General features: G+C 32.7%; 1 protein-coding gene across 4 annotated transcripts in view; it reads left to right on the top strand.

Moving 5' to 3' along the window:
- Window positions 1–17208, top strand: part of LOC135840860 (rho GTPase-activating protein 20-like) — a 363692-nt gene that overhangs the window by 73503 nt on the left and 272981 nt on the right. The window contains exon 1 of one of the 4 annotated variants that reach the window (XM_065357588.1): window positions 4599–5465. The exons of the other annotated variants lie outside the window; for them this stretch is intronic. Within the exon in view, the coding sequence (XP_065213660.1) occupies window positions 5148–5465 (318 nt within the window). The 5' untranslated portion in view covers window positions 4599–5147. Of the gene's footprint in view, window positions 1–4598; window positions 5466–17208 lie in introns of those variants that run through there. 4 annotated transcript variants of the gene reach the window in all.

Raw genomic sequence — 17208 nt, forward strand, 5'->3', positions numbered from 1 at the left:
TTAGCAATAATGTGGTCGAGGTATGGATTGAAATGGTTTTTATGAGTGGGGAGGGGGAGAGGGAGGGGGAGGGTAATTTGTTGACTGCACAAATGTATAATGTTCGGTGCGGGATTTACGTTTTGCCGACATAAGTATAACTTTTTAAGGTAGGTATAGCCATTTTTGAAGGTGTTATAGGTACTATTATATTTCCAAAAAAATTATTAAACTTAAATTGAGATGATTTTTGAACTCCAGTATATGGCAATAGGGATATCTTCATCCACTCCACCTACTTTTTTCTTGAAAAGGACATCCTCAGAAATATTTTGAAGCAAACTTACCAAAAAAAAGTTGGCCTTACTAAAAAAAATGGTGGCCATTTTGAATGACAGGTCAGCCAAAATCTCAGTTTTTTCTTCCAATATAGACTCACAGGAAAATTATTGAACCGAACAAAGCTAGATTGGAAAAGCATACAAAAATATATCACTATAGCCAAAATTTCAACTGCTGAAGTACATTTTCCAATTTTTGGCGAATTCTTAAAAATCAAATTTGGGCCAAAAATGAGAAAAAATCAAAACTTTACCAAATAGAGATAGAAAGTTGAAATTTGGGATACACCTCATTTTCAACCAACCAAATCGATTAGAAATGGTTTTTGAACCTTTTCGAGCAGCTCTGGAGCCTCCAGCAGGTTTTTGGAACTTTTTAAAATAATATTTTTGGACGTTTTTTGAGACGAGAAAAATGAAGAGCTTTTTTATGCAGGAAGTCAAAAGGGGTCCTGAGGAAATATCACTTTGGCCCTTCCTCCTCCTCCTCAATAAAAAATGCACACTTGGATAGATAAGATTCATTTATTTGACCAATTATTTCTCGTAAGAATATTGAAATTGGACGCTTACAATGAATTTTCAGGCTTGCGGAATTCCTGCAGAATTAACAATTCATTATTTATCTAAATCTCAGAATTCCATTTCTTGAACCCTTCAGGAAATTCAAGCCCAAGGCGAATTTCTTTCTCTTCAACTTTGTGAAAATACTTATAACAAATTTTACGTTGTAATTTTGATATTTTTGTAGGCTGTATTATTTTTATTAGTATTTTTAAAAAGATTTTTCGCGCTGTTGTATCAGTTTTCAAACGTTATTTTTTTTACATTTTCAATTTTTGTTTAAAAAAAAAAAAAAACCATCAAGACTCGTGGTAAGTCAACTTTTGTAGAAGTATTTGAAATGTTGAGCCAAATCTGAAAAATACAACCCCCAAAAAAGACATGATAGAGATCCAAAAAATATCTGTCTGAAACTGAAACAAACGGGTTTTCATCCCCCCCTTCTTCCAAAAAAATAATTTTGGGAAAAATGATCAAATTCATCAACTCGAAAGTAGAGTTATGAAAATTAAACAACTGTTGATTAATAATTCACAATTTCCTAGGATTTTCATTTTTATAAGATGTACGTAGAGCCCTCCGAGAAATCGAGGCTTGGAATTGATTTGATTACCCTTTTATAGGTATCTTTATCTTTACGAAATTGAACCGGATCATAATTTTGAGAAAATTTTTCGCTCCTCCTCTATCGTGATAGGTACCAGAATAAAAAAGTTTTTATAATGACTTTTATGTTGATTAAATATTTAGATAATATCTGTGTTTTAGCTATATGTGACCCGCTCTGACAAAATCGACCATTTCGACAAAATTTCAAAAAATGTTTTTTCTTCAAAAATCTGGTCTTTCAACTCTTAAAATTCATTTTAAACGTCATTATTTTGGACACTTTTTTTGTCGAAATGGTCGATTTTGTCAGAGCGGGTCACATATGTATATTCTTGATTTATTTTTCTCATCAGTTTCTTCCAAACGACATTTTTTTCAACTGCCTGATGAATGAAGATGAAGTTTTTTAAACAATAATATGCTCTTTTGGACTAATTATTTTTCACTTCGTTAATTCAATTAATAAGTTTGACACTTCAAATCTTATATCCAAAGTGATTTTTCAATATTTTCATTTTTTCAATTTTCTTGAGCATTTTATGTTATTTTCAAATTTAAAGTCTGCAGTCTCGACTGATTTCGTATAAATTTCGTTTTGTTTACCTATTGAATAAAGACTAAGCTTTTAAGAAACAATAATATCATTTTGTGAAGTGACTTTTTTTGGACGATTCTTCACTTTTTCTTTTTTTCCCCATTTATTCAAATGCAAGTTTTAGATAAAGGCTCCGAGTTTTAATACTTCAAATATTATATTATCTATAAGGGGATTTTTCAAGTTCTTCACCTATAGGTATTTTTTAATATATTTTTTTTATCATTCTGGTCCTTTTTGAGATCATTGAATTCTTCAATTTTAAACTGATTTCTAATTTTTGAGGATCGTATAAATTATTATAACCATTGAACAGCATAAATTTCGTTATGCTCATTTTTGAAAATTTTATGGAATTGTAAAAATTGAAAGTAATTTTCTATGGAGTTGCAGTTTTTGGGCCAAATTTTCCCTAAAATTAGGTACCAAAAAAACAAAAAAAGATAGAAAAAAAAGGAAGGAAATAAAATGCAGATTTTTGGTTAAAAAATCTGGGGACACCTTCAAGATGATTGGGGAGGGGGGGGGGGTATTTGACGACATTGACGTGGTACGAAATTTCATTTTGAGAGTACGAAAACAGCACGAATTTAGCTTTCTGGATTTTAGTAGACAAGACACCCTGACCTCCTAAATAACTGCTTCGATTTTTTGATAAGAACTCTGATTTTGTGATCCATTTTAAAATTTCTTATTAAAACGAACAAATTTAGGTATCTCTCAACTTTCACCCTTCTCTTTATACATCTGTGAGACAGTTTATATGTACTTTATACTGGACGAGAGACCAAAGTCAGTGGGAGGGGGCAGGATTTTCCCCTCTCTTTCACCTAAAACATTAATTTTAAAAATTTTAAATCATCTAACATTGTCCAAAATGATGATTCTTTTTGAAAAAATAATATTGAAAAACTAATAAAGGAGTTAAGATGATTTGTGAAGTTGGAGTTGTAGTTTCTTGGTCTAATTTTCTTGATAAACATTGGATGTCAATTTTTGAGGGCTATGGGGAGGGGAGGGGAGGTGTCTGAAAACTCCTAAAATTCAGAAAAATTGAGAGAACAGAGAGAAATGCATACGATTTTTGAGTTATAGCTGCTTATATAGTTACATAAATATTCAATTGAGATTCTTAGCCTTGAATTTTCGTATAAATGTATTGATTGATTGATTGATTGATTGATTGATATTAATAGAGAAATTTGGACTTTAAAATTGCAATTTCTAAACCAACAGAAGTCAATTGAACGAAATGGGAAGTTGGGGGGTAGCTCAAGTCTCGAATATTACTAAAATTGATCTTCATCTTGAAAAAATTGGATTTCAGTTGAAAAAATTATTAATTTATTTTTATCGAAGTGATTACTTTTTAAAAAATTTGAAAAAACACGCCCGAGTAAAAAATTGAAATTGACGGTTGAAGATTTCCATTTTTTTGGGATTTTAACAATTTTCCTCTAACTGTCCTCGAGCCAATAAATTGCGTTGTAAAATTTCCTCACGAGTTTGTGGTAGAAAACTTAATTTCGAGTTGGAAAATTTGAGATCTAGATACAGTTGGCATTTTTCATTTTTTGTCTCTTAGACAATTTTCCCCAATTTCTATTTTGGTTCTATCAATTCCTTTCTTATTTTTAATTTGTGTTATTTTGTTGGGATGCGATCATAATTAATTATGACTCATTCAGCTCTCGTTTTTTTTTTTTTTTTTTTTTTTGCAATGATTGATTTGATAATAACAGGAAAATCATCGAAAAATTGTTTTTATAGGTCGCGAGGAAAATACAAAGAGGAGTTCTAACTTCCAAGGTGAATGTATGTAATAAGAGAGCACTTGAGCACAGCTATAAGCTGGTAAAAATTGACTCCCTGTTTAATCTCCTTCAGGAATTGAAGGGAATTCGAGACGATGGAATGTGCATATCAGAAAATTTGATAACAAACGAAAAATTCCTCAAGTGCAACGTTGTCAGGTCATCGAAGTGCAGTTGTACCCATATTACGATCGATTCGTCGATTATAACCTTCAATTTCAATGCCCTTGTGTACTTGTTCTCACTCCTTTCGAGATCGTACCTCTGTTCCCAAGCATGATCTCCTCTATGGGGTCTCAATTTCTCAAAAACTGCCACAAAAAACTCCGCAGACTTGGATTTTTCAAATTTTTGCCTGAATTCCTTGGCTCTTGCTCCTGCATCCCTGTTGTGGAATCTGCATTTCTGGACCAATCTCATATTGGCGGCTTGCTCTGTCTAACATAGAGTAATACTCGTACATTATATAGTGGTTAGTGGTTCACATACTCGTCGTACGTACCCTTACCCTTTCTTTACCCATCTCCAGCTCCAGCTCCAGCTCCAGCGCCACCAGGACCGCGAACTGCGTTCGATACACCGCAGTCTGGGCACCGAGAGCGCAACGAACGTCAGAGTCGTCCGGGTCTGTGCGGGGATCGGATCAGCCGATGTCGAAGCATGTGTTGCGCTGGTATGCGTCTGTGTAGCTCTGACTATGCTGTGTAGTGTACGCAATCGGCAATTTATACCCGACGTACCTTCCTACCTAGACCTACCATGCGTCCGTCTAATATCTCCGTGGTTCTCCCGAAGGCATTTTCGATCTAAGCGACGTGGTAACTGGTTTTGTGTAGCTTCTACCTGTGTGATGTTGATAGTTTAGTGCGCTCTGTTTCGTTACTCTACAGTACTCGAAGTTCGTGTGTTTTTTTTTCACTACTTTTTTACCATTTTATAATACGTTTTTTTTTCACTTTGGTTTCGGTTTATTCGAAGATATTATTTCGTTTCGAGTGTTTTTCGAGTTGTAAAAATAAGTAAATAAAGGGTGACTCGGTGCACGTGTGATGTTGGAAAACCGAGTGCAATGTACCTACTACCTACGAGTCGTCGTCTAGGTCTACGGTGAATGTACCTACTCGCTGAAAACTAACGTGTGCTGTACCCCCATTTAGTAGTTCGAATATGGATACGGATAATTCGCCGGTATTTACATACAGTACATACCTTTAATCGATCATCTTTAAATCGATTTCCATTATTATGTTCAACTCGTTGGTGCAAAAGTTCCAAATCATCGGAAGTCCGCTAACGTCGCCGGTCTCGTCGCCCATCACTTCGCCCAAAGCGTCCAGAAGGAAATACATGAAGACCCCGAATCAACGAAGATCCCTCAAGCAGGAGTACCGAGAAGTGCAATCCGAACCCGAAGATGGGGGAGGTAACTACGACGGCAAGAAATCAAAAATCAAGAAAAAAATTGACAAAGGTCGTACGACCACCGTTAGACAGCTGGAAATATCTGCACCCTTTCATCTACAAAATTCCAAATCAATGAGTCGTTTGGATGGATTAAAGCAGGTGCGTTTTTCAATATGTTTTCATAACCTTTCTCTGCAGTACGCGTCTTCTCGTGTGTAAGAAGCGGGCTTGTCAGCGTATTGTTCGAGCAATAGAGAGTCTTCGAGTACATACTACTGGAAATATTGGAATGATGGGTCTTTTCAGTCTTTTGTAAGATCAGCTGTCTTGTGGGATGTCGTAGTATTTCAAGAGGTTGAACTCGTAAAGACGATGAGGATGAGGTGGATCTGGATACCTTTTTCTTCGAGTGTGTGGATTTGAGGTGAAGATGGACTTCCTCGAGTGAGTGAGTGAGGATTTGGGATGCGTTGGGTTGATTTTTCTCTATGACGATGAGAATGGTTTTTGGGTGTCTGAACTTTTTTTACGGTTGTTTTCGTTACAGAAATCCAAAAATTCATCGATAAAAAATACACATAGGTACCTAATAATTGTTTGAGATTTTTTCACCAGAATTACAGTGCTGAGTGAAAGAGAAAAAGGCAGTAGCTTTTGATCTCTTCAAAAATTGACAGAATTACTCGTGAAAATTGAATCGAAAAAATCATTCTTTTTGTCCCTATCTTTTCCAGCTTGACTGTTTCAATTTTGATGACAATTTCATCCACTTACGATAACCTTTAACTTCGATTTTCGATAATTTTAGTGTTCGAAAGAAATGAGAAGAAAATGGAATCATTTTCATGTCACGAACAAAGTACAATGGCGTAAAAAAGCATAGCATCGTACGTCTGGAAATTCCCCCCTCCCCCCACCTCTTCATAAAAAAGGAAATCTAGTCGAGTTTCCTAATTTTTGCTCAAAATAGCTTCAAAGGCAACCTGTTTGGAAAAATTAATCACCATTTTTGGTGGAGAATTTTATGCTCATAGATTTTGGTTTTCTTCATTTTTCTCGTAAAAACTTTTTTTTTTTTCAAGATTCATTTTTTATGGGGAAAAACTGATGGAATTTAATTGTAGTAAATTGATTTCTTTTTTTTTTGGAAAAGTGAAGGATCTTGAGGGGAAAAAATTTCCTTTTAGAGGATCTCGTTTTTGAGATATTTTGAGCTCAATTTTTCTAAGTTCCAACTAAAATTGATTGTCATGAAAAATTATGTCATTTAATTTTTTATTAGTACTTATATTAATGCTTTGTTTATGTCAAATGATTAAATATAATAAGAAATTCATTCGATACATATTTAATATGTTGATAAAAATATTGTTTTCTGTATTAGAAATTATGAAAAACAATTCGAAAAATGCATAGGATAAACACTCAAAATTAATTTGGAGTGTTTAAGAAACGCAAAAACTCTCTTGCAATCAGCGATTAACAGATGACGTTTGAAAAATTGACCTGCATAAAATATGTATAGTTGTTCCAGAGAATTGAGAACTAAGAATCTCATTTTAAAAAATGCAGTGAAATAGACGTCTTCCAGAGTACAAAGTTTATCAAAGAAAGAGCGTGACTTGCTCCTGTGCCCTTCTGAGGTTTTCAGAAATTTACTCTTACAAAACGTCAGTTTTTGAAGAAAATAAGGATCTTTAAAAAAACACAAAATTGTACAGCACTACATTCCCCATCAGAAGGATGTGTTGTGTGTTCCTCTAGGAAGATTTTTTTCCGAAGTACTTTGTGCTGAAGTTGAAAAATTCAGCAACATTTTATTATGATGAAAAATCACGACTGTTTCTAAAATAATTGATCTGCACAAAAAACCAATTCTTGGGACAAAATTTTCCATCAGAAAGTTATGTTTTGAATTCCTCCAGCAGCAGACTTTGTTTTTTCTGATTTTATGAGTTGAAGTTGAAAAGTGAGCAAAATTTGATTGCGATTGAAGAATTATGACTTTTTGATTTCCCAAGAAAATCAATTTTTGAGAAAAACCATTTTTTTTTAGATATTTTGAGTTGAATTTTGGAAAGTTTAAGAATAATCTTTATTAGTGGAATTAAATCGTATTCCTTTTGATTTTTTAGAAAGTGAATTAGAATTAATTTCTGGAATAAATTTAGAATTTAGTTCTTTAAATTTTATATTTTTAAAAAAAATTGAATGTTTAGATATAATTTTTATAATTGATTTTGACTAAAAATTATGACATTTTTCAAAGTTTTGTCATCACAAAACATCTTTTTTTTGAGGAAACTAATGATTTTTTGAAAAAAACTGAAGAGAAACAGAAATGCGAATTGCAAAATTTCCCATCAGAAAAGTCAGATTCATATTCCTCGGTAAGCTTTTGTTTTTTAAATATTTTGAGCAAGAGTTGGAGCGTTGAACGAAAATTGATCTGCACAACAAATCAATTTTCGAAAGAAATCGAGGATTGTACCAAAAAATAAAGAAAAAAAAGAGTAAAAATAAAAATTTTCCATTACATAAAAAGCTGTGTTTCGTGTTTCATTAGGAAACTTTGTTTTTGGAATATTTTGAGCTGAAGTTGAAGAAATTGAACAAAAATTTGATTTTAATGAAAAAGTATGTCATTTTTAAAAAATGTTATCTGCACAAGACATCAATTTTTGAAAAAAATAAAGATTTGAAAAAAAAGAGAGAAACAAAATTGTAGAGCATAAAATTCCTCATCAAAAATTGCACTTCGTTTATTTAGTGAAAGTTGAAAAATTCCACAAAAAATGATTTCAACAAAAAATTATGTCATTTTTCAGAAATTTGCCAGCAAAAAACTGAAGAAAAACGAGCACAAATTTTCCCATTAATCGAACTTATGTTTCTTTGGAATGATTTGTTTCTGAGAGCATTAAAAAAAAAAGTTAGCCTGTACTGTAAGAGCTCAATTTTAAGGAGAAAGTATGTATCTTATGACAAAAATGAAGAAAAAAAGAGTTTTGTGTTTCCCTTGGGGAAGTTTTGTTTTTAAGATATTTTGAATTGAAGTTGTAAAGTGAACTGAAATTGACTGTGATGAGAAATCGTGACTTTAAAAAAAAATGATCCGCAAAAAAAAAATTAATTTTTGAGAAAAACTAAGGAAAAAGTGAAGAGAAATAAAATTGTTGCCCATCAAATTTTTCATCAGATAATTCAGGTCTTTTTTTCTCCGGAAAGTTTTGTTTTAGAGATACCTACATATTTTGAGTTGAAATTGGAAAGTCAACAAAAATCGACTGTGATAAAAAATTATTCCATTTTTCAAAAAAATGCTCTGATCAAACAATTTTTTATTGTAATTTTATGGATATGATCTTCCCTACACGTTAAAAAAATATGTGTATCCCTAAATTTGGGCTCCTGGAGAGAACCTCTTCCTGCCTCTTCTCCCTTCCCACCCCACAAAAAGTAAGCCAGAATTTATTTGATTCGGTCCCAAAAACTGGAAATGTACCTAAGTATAGCGATCTTGTCAATAAAATCAATTAAAATAATCGAGAACTTGTTCCCTCAGTTTCAAGTTTGGGTGTCATTGAACTTTATTTTTATTGATCAATTGATTTTTGGTATATTATTATTCAAGGTGGTAGATTGAATCATCATGGATAGTTTTTTTTCATAGATTTTCAATTTAATCATGATAAAAAAAATTGCTTCAAAAGCTCTAAAAATCGTGCATTGAATTTTTTTTGCCACATTTTGAAATTCAACTGCATTTGAAATTGACTTCTAAAACTGTAATATTGCTAAAAATTGATTCATAATTAATATATTATTCTGATCAGTATGACCAGTAAGGAGGAGGGAGGGGGGGGGTCAACTGAAAAAAGTTCTCGATTTTGACCAAAATTGACGAGGAAGTTGATTTTCAGCAGGAGACTTGTGCCCAGTGGCCGGACAAGGAGCTGAATTAGGGGTTCTTAAAGTAGTTACAGGGTACGTGCATTTTTTCTAGATTTTCAAATCCATCAGAATTGAACTTTTAAAAGAGGTCATCCACTTAGCAAATTCCTTTTTTTTTCTACTCTCGGGTTATTCGCATTTGCAATTTCGCATCAAAATATTATCAGTTTTGCCAACTTAATTGATCTCGTTTCCGCATGAATATCTACAACAGCTTTTGAATGTAAACTCGAGAAACCTGTAAAATAACTCGACGGTATTGGTTTATGGGTTACATTTACGGAAAGATGGATTTGTCTAAAGAATTATCTCGATTCATGTCCTATCCATTTTAGTAGACGTACAACATGTGTATTTTGCTCGTAAACAAACTCAATAAAAATCTAGCATGGTTTTACATCTGTTTGCAATCCGAATAAAGAAATATCTATAATATATTGAACTTTTACAACCTTATTAAAGTAGAAAAAAACACCAATTTTTCAATTTACTAACAAGCTCCGTGTTATATACCTCCTTTACCTATCTGGTACCTATTAATACTCGCTTATGATCTGTTAAAATGTGCAGGTTTTTGTCTTATAGACATGGGGAGAAATTTCGCATCCTACGTTATAAAAACTTTGATGAATAAAACGTATACGTACTTTCATTTTCGTTTAATAAAAAAAAAAATATCATCGGTTTGCGTGTTTGTGTTTTTAATACATATAAAAACAAATGGTAACGACGGTTCAGTTTCACCTACCGAAAAAAAAGTGGTTTTTGATGACTTCATTTGTGTAGATTACATCAGATATTTTTGAAATGCTGTCTAGAGGTACGTCTCTCATCGTCTGTAGAAAGTATACTATTTAGAATTTTGCTGCATCTCACAATATCACATACGACTTTAATATAAAAGCTATGTGGACTGGACTGTAGATAGAGGAAGTATAGGTATACGATACCAGCCTCTGAGAGTCCAGAGTCGGAGGTTTTTAACCAGATCGTTAATTTACTTCCATATTAAACTAGTTAGACAGATATATTGCCGTATGCGACAACGTCCTATCAACAAACTAGTTTCTTCTTTATACTCTTATACCTTTGTTTTATCGATAATTTTGCTCATCGGCATTTTATGAAAAGGGAATGTGCATTGGTCGTTTCAATAGGTACTTAGATTCAGACAGTACCTTAGATCGATGCAAAACTTTTATCCGCAAACAACGAATAGAATAACAAACTAAAATAAGTACTTACCTACTCGTCGTATAGGCACTTGTGTAATTTGTGCAGTATTTTCGAACATTGTTCGTGATCCAACTATAGCTACTACAGTGATTTACCAAGCGTAAAGGTAGCTCCGACAAGTGTTTATTTTAATCTTCGTGTATCCCCAGATGTACCTATACCTATACCTGTATACACTGGTTGAAGATTTAATTATATTTAAAAACCTCCTAAGAATGTACCTTAGCTTTTTTATGATGGTGTTTTGTTCATAACATGATCGTAAATTCGATCCAGATCTATATAAATCTTTACTAATTGAAAATACTTCTCGATGCTCGGTGTAAGGCTTACCCAGCTATATGCACGATATTCCCTTATCTGATTTTGACTATTTTTAATTCGATTTTTTTGATCCTTTATGTAGTGAAAGTCTCCCTATTATAATATCGATTCCATACTTACTTAGTAACCGCATTGGAATTTTTACCTACTCCTTACGAGTATATCGATTCGTGCGAATGAAATCCATACGTACGAGTATTTCGAAGCGTTCGAAAAAGAAGAAGAAAAAAAAATCTTGTCTCGAGGTGAATTCTCGAATTCAGATTACTTTCCATCAAATATAACTGTATCAAGTTGGAAAATTTGCATAGCTATTTGATGGGCACGTAACAACCTATAGCCAGTTTAATGTGTGAGTGTGAGTACCATCGACTTATATGTTAGGTATAGACTTGTAGTATTATAATGAAAGCGCGCCATCGACATCGCCATCGTGTACACCTCTGTGTAGCTGCGGAGTGTTCTTGAAAATGTAAATTTACATTTAACTACTCTTGATAGATGTTGCAGAGAAGGCTATTTTATGAATTATGTAGTAATCGTGCCGGTGAGATTTAGTAGCCGTTCGTATAACCTAAGGTCGAGGTATAGGTCAAAATCTTACCTTAGCTTACCGTTCCGATACGATAAATCGATTCGCGAGCAGATTTTTATTTTTTATTCTCAAATTTAATTACGGCCTGTGTGAAGCTTTAATGAAGTACATAGGAAGTGTTAGGATGGAGTGAGAGCAGTGTGGATTCCTGGGGTCGAACGGCGGGAATTTTGAGAGATACGAAGAAAGTGGAGGAGATATGATGGTTTTTATGTAGCAGTTTGTATATTTTGAAGAGTATTGAAAGAGCTATGGACCTTTGAAAATGTATCAATGATAACATATTTTGTGATGATGGTATTAGGTAATAAAAATGGTGGTTGAACAATCGATCCAAATCTGTATAATTCTTCAATAGTCTTGAAAGTTACTTAAACATTTGTTATATTCCTCAAGTTTGAAATCAATAAAATTGAGAATTAAAGTTTAAAATTTTAATTTGATAAACTCGAGATATAAATTTACAAAATTTTGGATAAGAAAATTATTTTAAAATCTAATTAAAATAAAAAATCTAAATTTACTGTTTTAAAATCGGAAATATTTAAATCTTTATTTACACACACAAAAAAATAGAAATTTAAGTTTAGGCGAAGTAAAAAGGAAAAATACTTAATTACAAAAATCTGAATAAATAAATAAATAAAACTCCAAAAGGAGACTCACCAAGTAAGTAGAATAAATTGTACAATAAGGTGCACCGGGGCAAGTCAGAATGATTTTTCGCAATTTCAACTTTGACCAGCTGTTACTCCCCTTCTAATGAACCAATATGGATCAAATTTATTATGTAGGTTCCCATAAGGGTTCTTAACCTATGGCGAAAATTTGAGCGCGATTGACACAGTAGCTTTCGCTCAGTGGAATAAAATATAAACTGTTCTGACTTTCCCCAATTGGGGGAAGTCAGAATAGGCTAAACTTTGCAGAGGTGTAGATAACAAACGGAGCGTCCTAGAAAAAATGCATAGATACAAAATTGTAGAGAATTTAATTCTCTTTGAGATCACTCTCATCAGATTTTCACTAGGACGCACGGTTCGTCCGCTATATGCGAAAAACTAAGAGATAGAAAGTCTGTATTTTAGAACAAATTCAAAACAAGTTCAAAACAACAACAAAATACAATTGAACCAAACACATCTAAAATAAAACTGAATCGCGAAAATTTTTATGCCGTGATGAAGCAGGGGTAGTACCCTCAAGTCACCTTTAGTGGCACTTCGCCAGATATAAACCTCTAGGTGCTAGAGCAAGTTTTCTAACTTACCCCGAATTCCAACTTCCCCGGGTGCACCTTACAAATAATCAGAAAATAAAACTGGAAATCTCAAGTGCCGCTGGATTCGCGAATCGAAATTCTCAAATAATATCGCGGAAGTAAAATTTACAAAATGCGCGATTAAAAGAACGTTAATAATTTGAGAATGAAAATTATTTCAATTAATGATTCACGAATTAATTTGGCGATTAAAATCTTCGAAATCAACTCAGAAATTATTGAACAAAAAATTAGTAAAACTGAACTCGACAATTGACAAAAATTGCAAACTCGACAATAACAAAAATATAAACTCGATGAAACAAAATTCAGTAACGAACTTTTAAAATAGACAGTCGAAAACAAAACCGCAAAATAGAACTCAAAGTATCTATTAGAAGATCCGAAAAACAACTGAGGATTTGCTAACTCACCCTAATTGTATTTATAATCAAAATTGGTCCGATTTTGAGAGGGAGGACTTCGAAGTCCGCAAATTGGTTAGACAGTTGGTTAAATTTATTTTGGGAAAGAATCAAAAAGGGATGCGCGATTTCGAAATGCGGGTGACATTTACGACATCATAAAATTGCAATTTGGAGGGTACGTGTGCGCGACAAATGAAAAAGGGTTCAATACTGAATAATTAGTGAGCTCATTAGCTCTTGTACAAATTGTTGCAAGTGTCATCTTTTTATTATGTGAAATAATCAAAGTTATTCAAATCTCAGTTTTTGCTATATCAAAAATGGTTGAGAGCGCGAGCCGAAAACGTGAGCCCGGAGCCATAAAGATTTCAAATTTGACTTTTATGAGCTCCAAATTATCGTGTGAATCGGGGGTCCGAATTATCATGTGAATCGGGGGTGGCTGTGGGAAACGAAGAGCCCACAGCTACAAAATTTCATCGTCTATTAATTGACTTGAAAACCGTGGGTAAGTGTCTTGTTTTTAATTTACTACCTTTAATGAGCTTGGATGGCGTGAGTAAATAATTTGATTTATACTTTTTTATTAAATTAGGGGATGAACTAATTGAACTGATTATATGCGATTAAACGAATTGAACCGATTATTTGCGATTAAAGTTAAGTTAGCTGATGAAATCTAGCCAGAATATTACACATTGTTTTTCTAGCTGACATGTTGAATTATTGCTTCTAGTCGCCTTCAGTATTCTGTTTCTTGTTGCTTGTTTCTAGTTCTTCTCAGAAAAATTTTTGAACTGACATTTTTCAAGGTGGTGGGGGGGGGGGTTCTCCAATAAGTACAAATGTCCTGAAGACTCGTTAACCAAAATTTCAGCAAAAATTCAAAAAAGCTGCGATTTTAAAACTTTTTTACAAAATAATTATAATTTCTTTTAGCATAGTGAACCAATTTCAATAATATTCCTTCAATTCAACTCTCACTTATCAACAACTAATTACTAGTTTTGAACCATTCTGGAGTCTCCAGCAATTTTGAAATTTTCTCCAGAAACTCCGAACCACCCTCGAAAGGCTATAAAAGTAAACTTTTGGGCATATAACTTTGATCGGTGTGCACAAAATCCCAGAAGTGCAAGTTCAGCAGTGAATTATTTTTTTTCATTTTTTCTGGAGTTTACAAATTGGTTAAAAATTTATTTTTTCAGCTTTTCTAGAATGATTTGATGAATAAATCTGAAGAAAATTGAAAAATTGCTGGAGCATTATAAAATTGGTTCACCTTTCTCAAAAAAAAATTATACTTATTTCATAAAAAAGTTTGGAAATTACCTTCAAAAATTTTTTTTTTTAAATTCAAAAATAATCTTTAGCTCTTGACGTACTCTTTTAGCATGGTTTCGTTCAATTCGGAGACTTTTCCCTTGCTAGAAAATGTTATCATGTGACTTTGAGTGGTGGTGGAGGTGGGGGGGGGGGAATAATTTTTGAAACCCCAATTTATTATCTTGTGATGTTGGATTAAGATGATAAAAATTATATTCTACATTGAAAAAATTGAAGCTATCAACACTTGTGTTTGTACAGCTGAGACGTACATACGAATACTTACATAGAAAAAATTATGGGTGTGGAGATCCTGAAATGATTGCTACTCCCTCTTCAGCATTATATTTCTTCAGAGAGTGTACAGTGGATTAAAAAATTGTGCATTTCCCCCTTAATTTTAACAAATTAAGGGTGGTTCACGTTTTGTATTGGAATCACTTAATCAAAAAATAAATCGTCCAGTTGTGAGTCAAACTTACAATTACTTAGTAATGTTTAATTGTATAGGTACTCGAAATTTCTCAAAAACAATGTTGTTTGAAGAAAGACCTATTTACACTTCAATATCTACCGTAAATTTCAAGCTCTACAATTTTTATTCAAAAAATCATCAGTTTTTCTCAAAATTTAGATTTTTGGATCGAAGAAACTTGACTCGTAAGTGTTTGAAAAAAACAAAAAGTTTTTTGAAGAATTGAAGGGAAACAAACCCATCGATGATAGGACTTATTTTTTTCGGAAGTTTTCATCTTTGAGATTTGCATTTTGAGCCGAATACAGAAAGTTCAACGTGGATTATTGATCGTTTATGATGAAAAAATTTGAAATTTTCAAAATATTTCCATTACATAAAATCAATTTTTGAGAAAAACTAAAAACGCTACGAGAAAAATGAAGGTGAATAAAACTGTAGAAGGTAAAATTTCTTGCCTGTGGAATGTGTTTAGTTTTTTTCTGACGTAACTTACTGTTAAAAAGCTCAAATTATTATCAAGTAATTTTTTTACGTAGAATTTCGACTGGAAACTATTCTCAATGGACACGAACATTGAGGGAGAGTCATAGAAAAGTCAAAACAGAACAAAAGCAGGTGTCATTTTGCCCCAATGATGCCATCGCAATTTTTTTTTTTTTTTGTATACTTACCTACCTATTACATTTAATTAAATTATGCCAAAATCTCCACTAAATTATTTTTAAAAAATTTTCTTTTTTGATTCTTATTTAAATATACTTACTTACTTACTTACCTGCCTATCTAAAAAAAATTCCAGACTCCTCAATTTAAAATTTAATCGAAAAAATTGTCAAAAAATTCTAAAACAAAGAATTTTCTAATTTTTTCAATTGAATTTTTTCCGAAAAATTGGCCTCAATTACATACATTAAAATGGTTGAAAAAGATTTAAAAAATGGCAATTCATAAAAAAAATTTAAACAGGACCTGAAATTATGAAAAATGAGAAAACTGACAAAATTGATACCAAAAGTAGAAGTTATCAATTATCATGATGCCAGTTTTGGCATAATTTGAAGTTGATCTAGCATCATGATCTTACATTTGTCATAATAAAAATCTACTAGCATAATTCATTTTCAACTCGGCATACTTTGGCATAAATTCAACCTCAAAACTGAGCGCTCAGAACAAAAAATTTGATGTTTTTCATTCATTTTAGTCTTTAATACAAAGGGCAAAGATTTCTTAGGTGTCCTTTTCAACCATTTACAGAAGAAAATTCATGTTTTTTTTAGAATATCTGCCCTGTTACTAATTGCCTTTGCCTATTTCATGACTGGTTACACGAAAAAACCGAACAGAAATTTGGCATAATTATTTAGAATAATTTTTAGCATAATTTGGCATATTTTATTGCCGAGAAAAGTACACATTTTTCACTTAAAATGGTTGAAAAATTTTAAAATCAACGTACACTAGCAAAGATGGCTTTAGAAATCTAGCATAATAAAATCTGGCATACGTAGATAATTTTCTTTCATTTTGGACCGCATCTGGCATATTTTTTACCTCTATCTGGCATAATGAAAATTTCCGAGATGGCAACACTGTGTAGGTAATGCTAGGTATCGATATTCTTGCAGAATCGAAAAAATTACCTCACAAATCGATCCCCTTTACATATACAAATAATGAACAAACGACTCATAATCGAATCATCAATGTTCCAATTACTTATCGAAAAACTATCGAGATAAAAAAAAAACATTGAAAATAATTTCATCGCGCAATTGCAACGTGAAATTCCCACCACAGCGAGTAATTATACGCAATCCGGGTGCCATAATTAGAGACTGAAACAAAAAACACAAACCATTTCCCGTTTCTGTACCAAGGGCAAGAATAGAATAAGTCCAGAGAGCAGAGCGAGATAGAGCGAACGAGGGAGGAGAGGAAGAAGAGACTATTACTCGAATATGTTGTATACATAAAACAATGACCAGATGCTGCTCATTTTGACATGTATCGAAGGGGGACGTTATTTTTAGATTATTTTAACCGTGAAACGAGTCCTGACATTCTGACGTTTCCTCGAACAAATGTTACTATGTACTTTTTTTCTTCTTTTTTTTTTGGTGTGTTGAAACATTCACAGAAAAAGGGATGATGATGATGATGATGATGATGATGAGAATAGATAGGAATTTTCGAGCCATACGTTTGCATGTAATGAATCTGGATCTGGACCTGGAATTGTCAGTTCAATAAAGATGAAAGATGGAGGAAAATTCCATTTCATTTTGACGACAAAATCT

This window comes from Planococcus citri, chromosome 3 (genome assembly GCF_950023065.1).
Source record: "Planococcus citri chromosome 3, ihPlaCitr1.1, whole genome shotgun sequence".
In the NCBI taxonomy this organism is placed as follows: Eukaryota; Metazoa; Arthropoda; class Insecta; order Hemiptera; family Pseudococcidae; genus Planococcus; species Planococcus citri.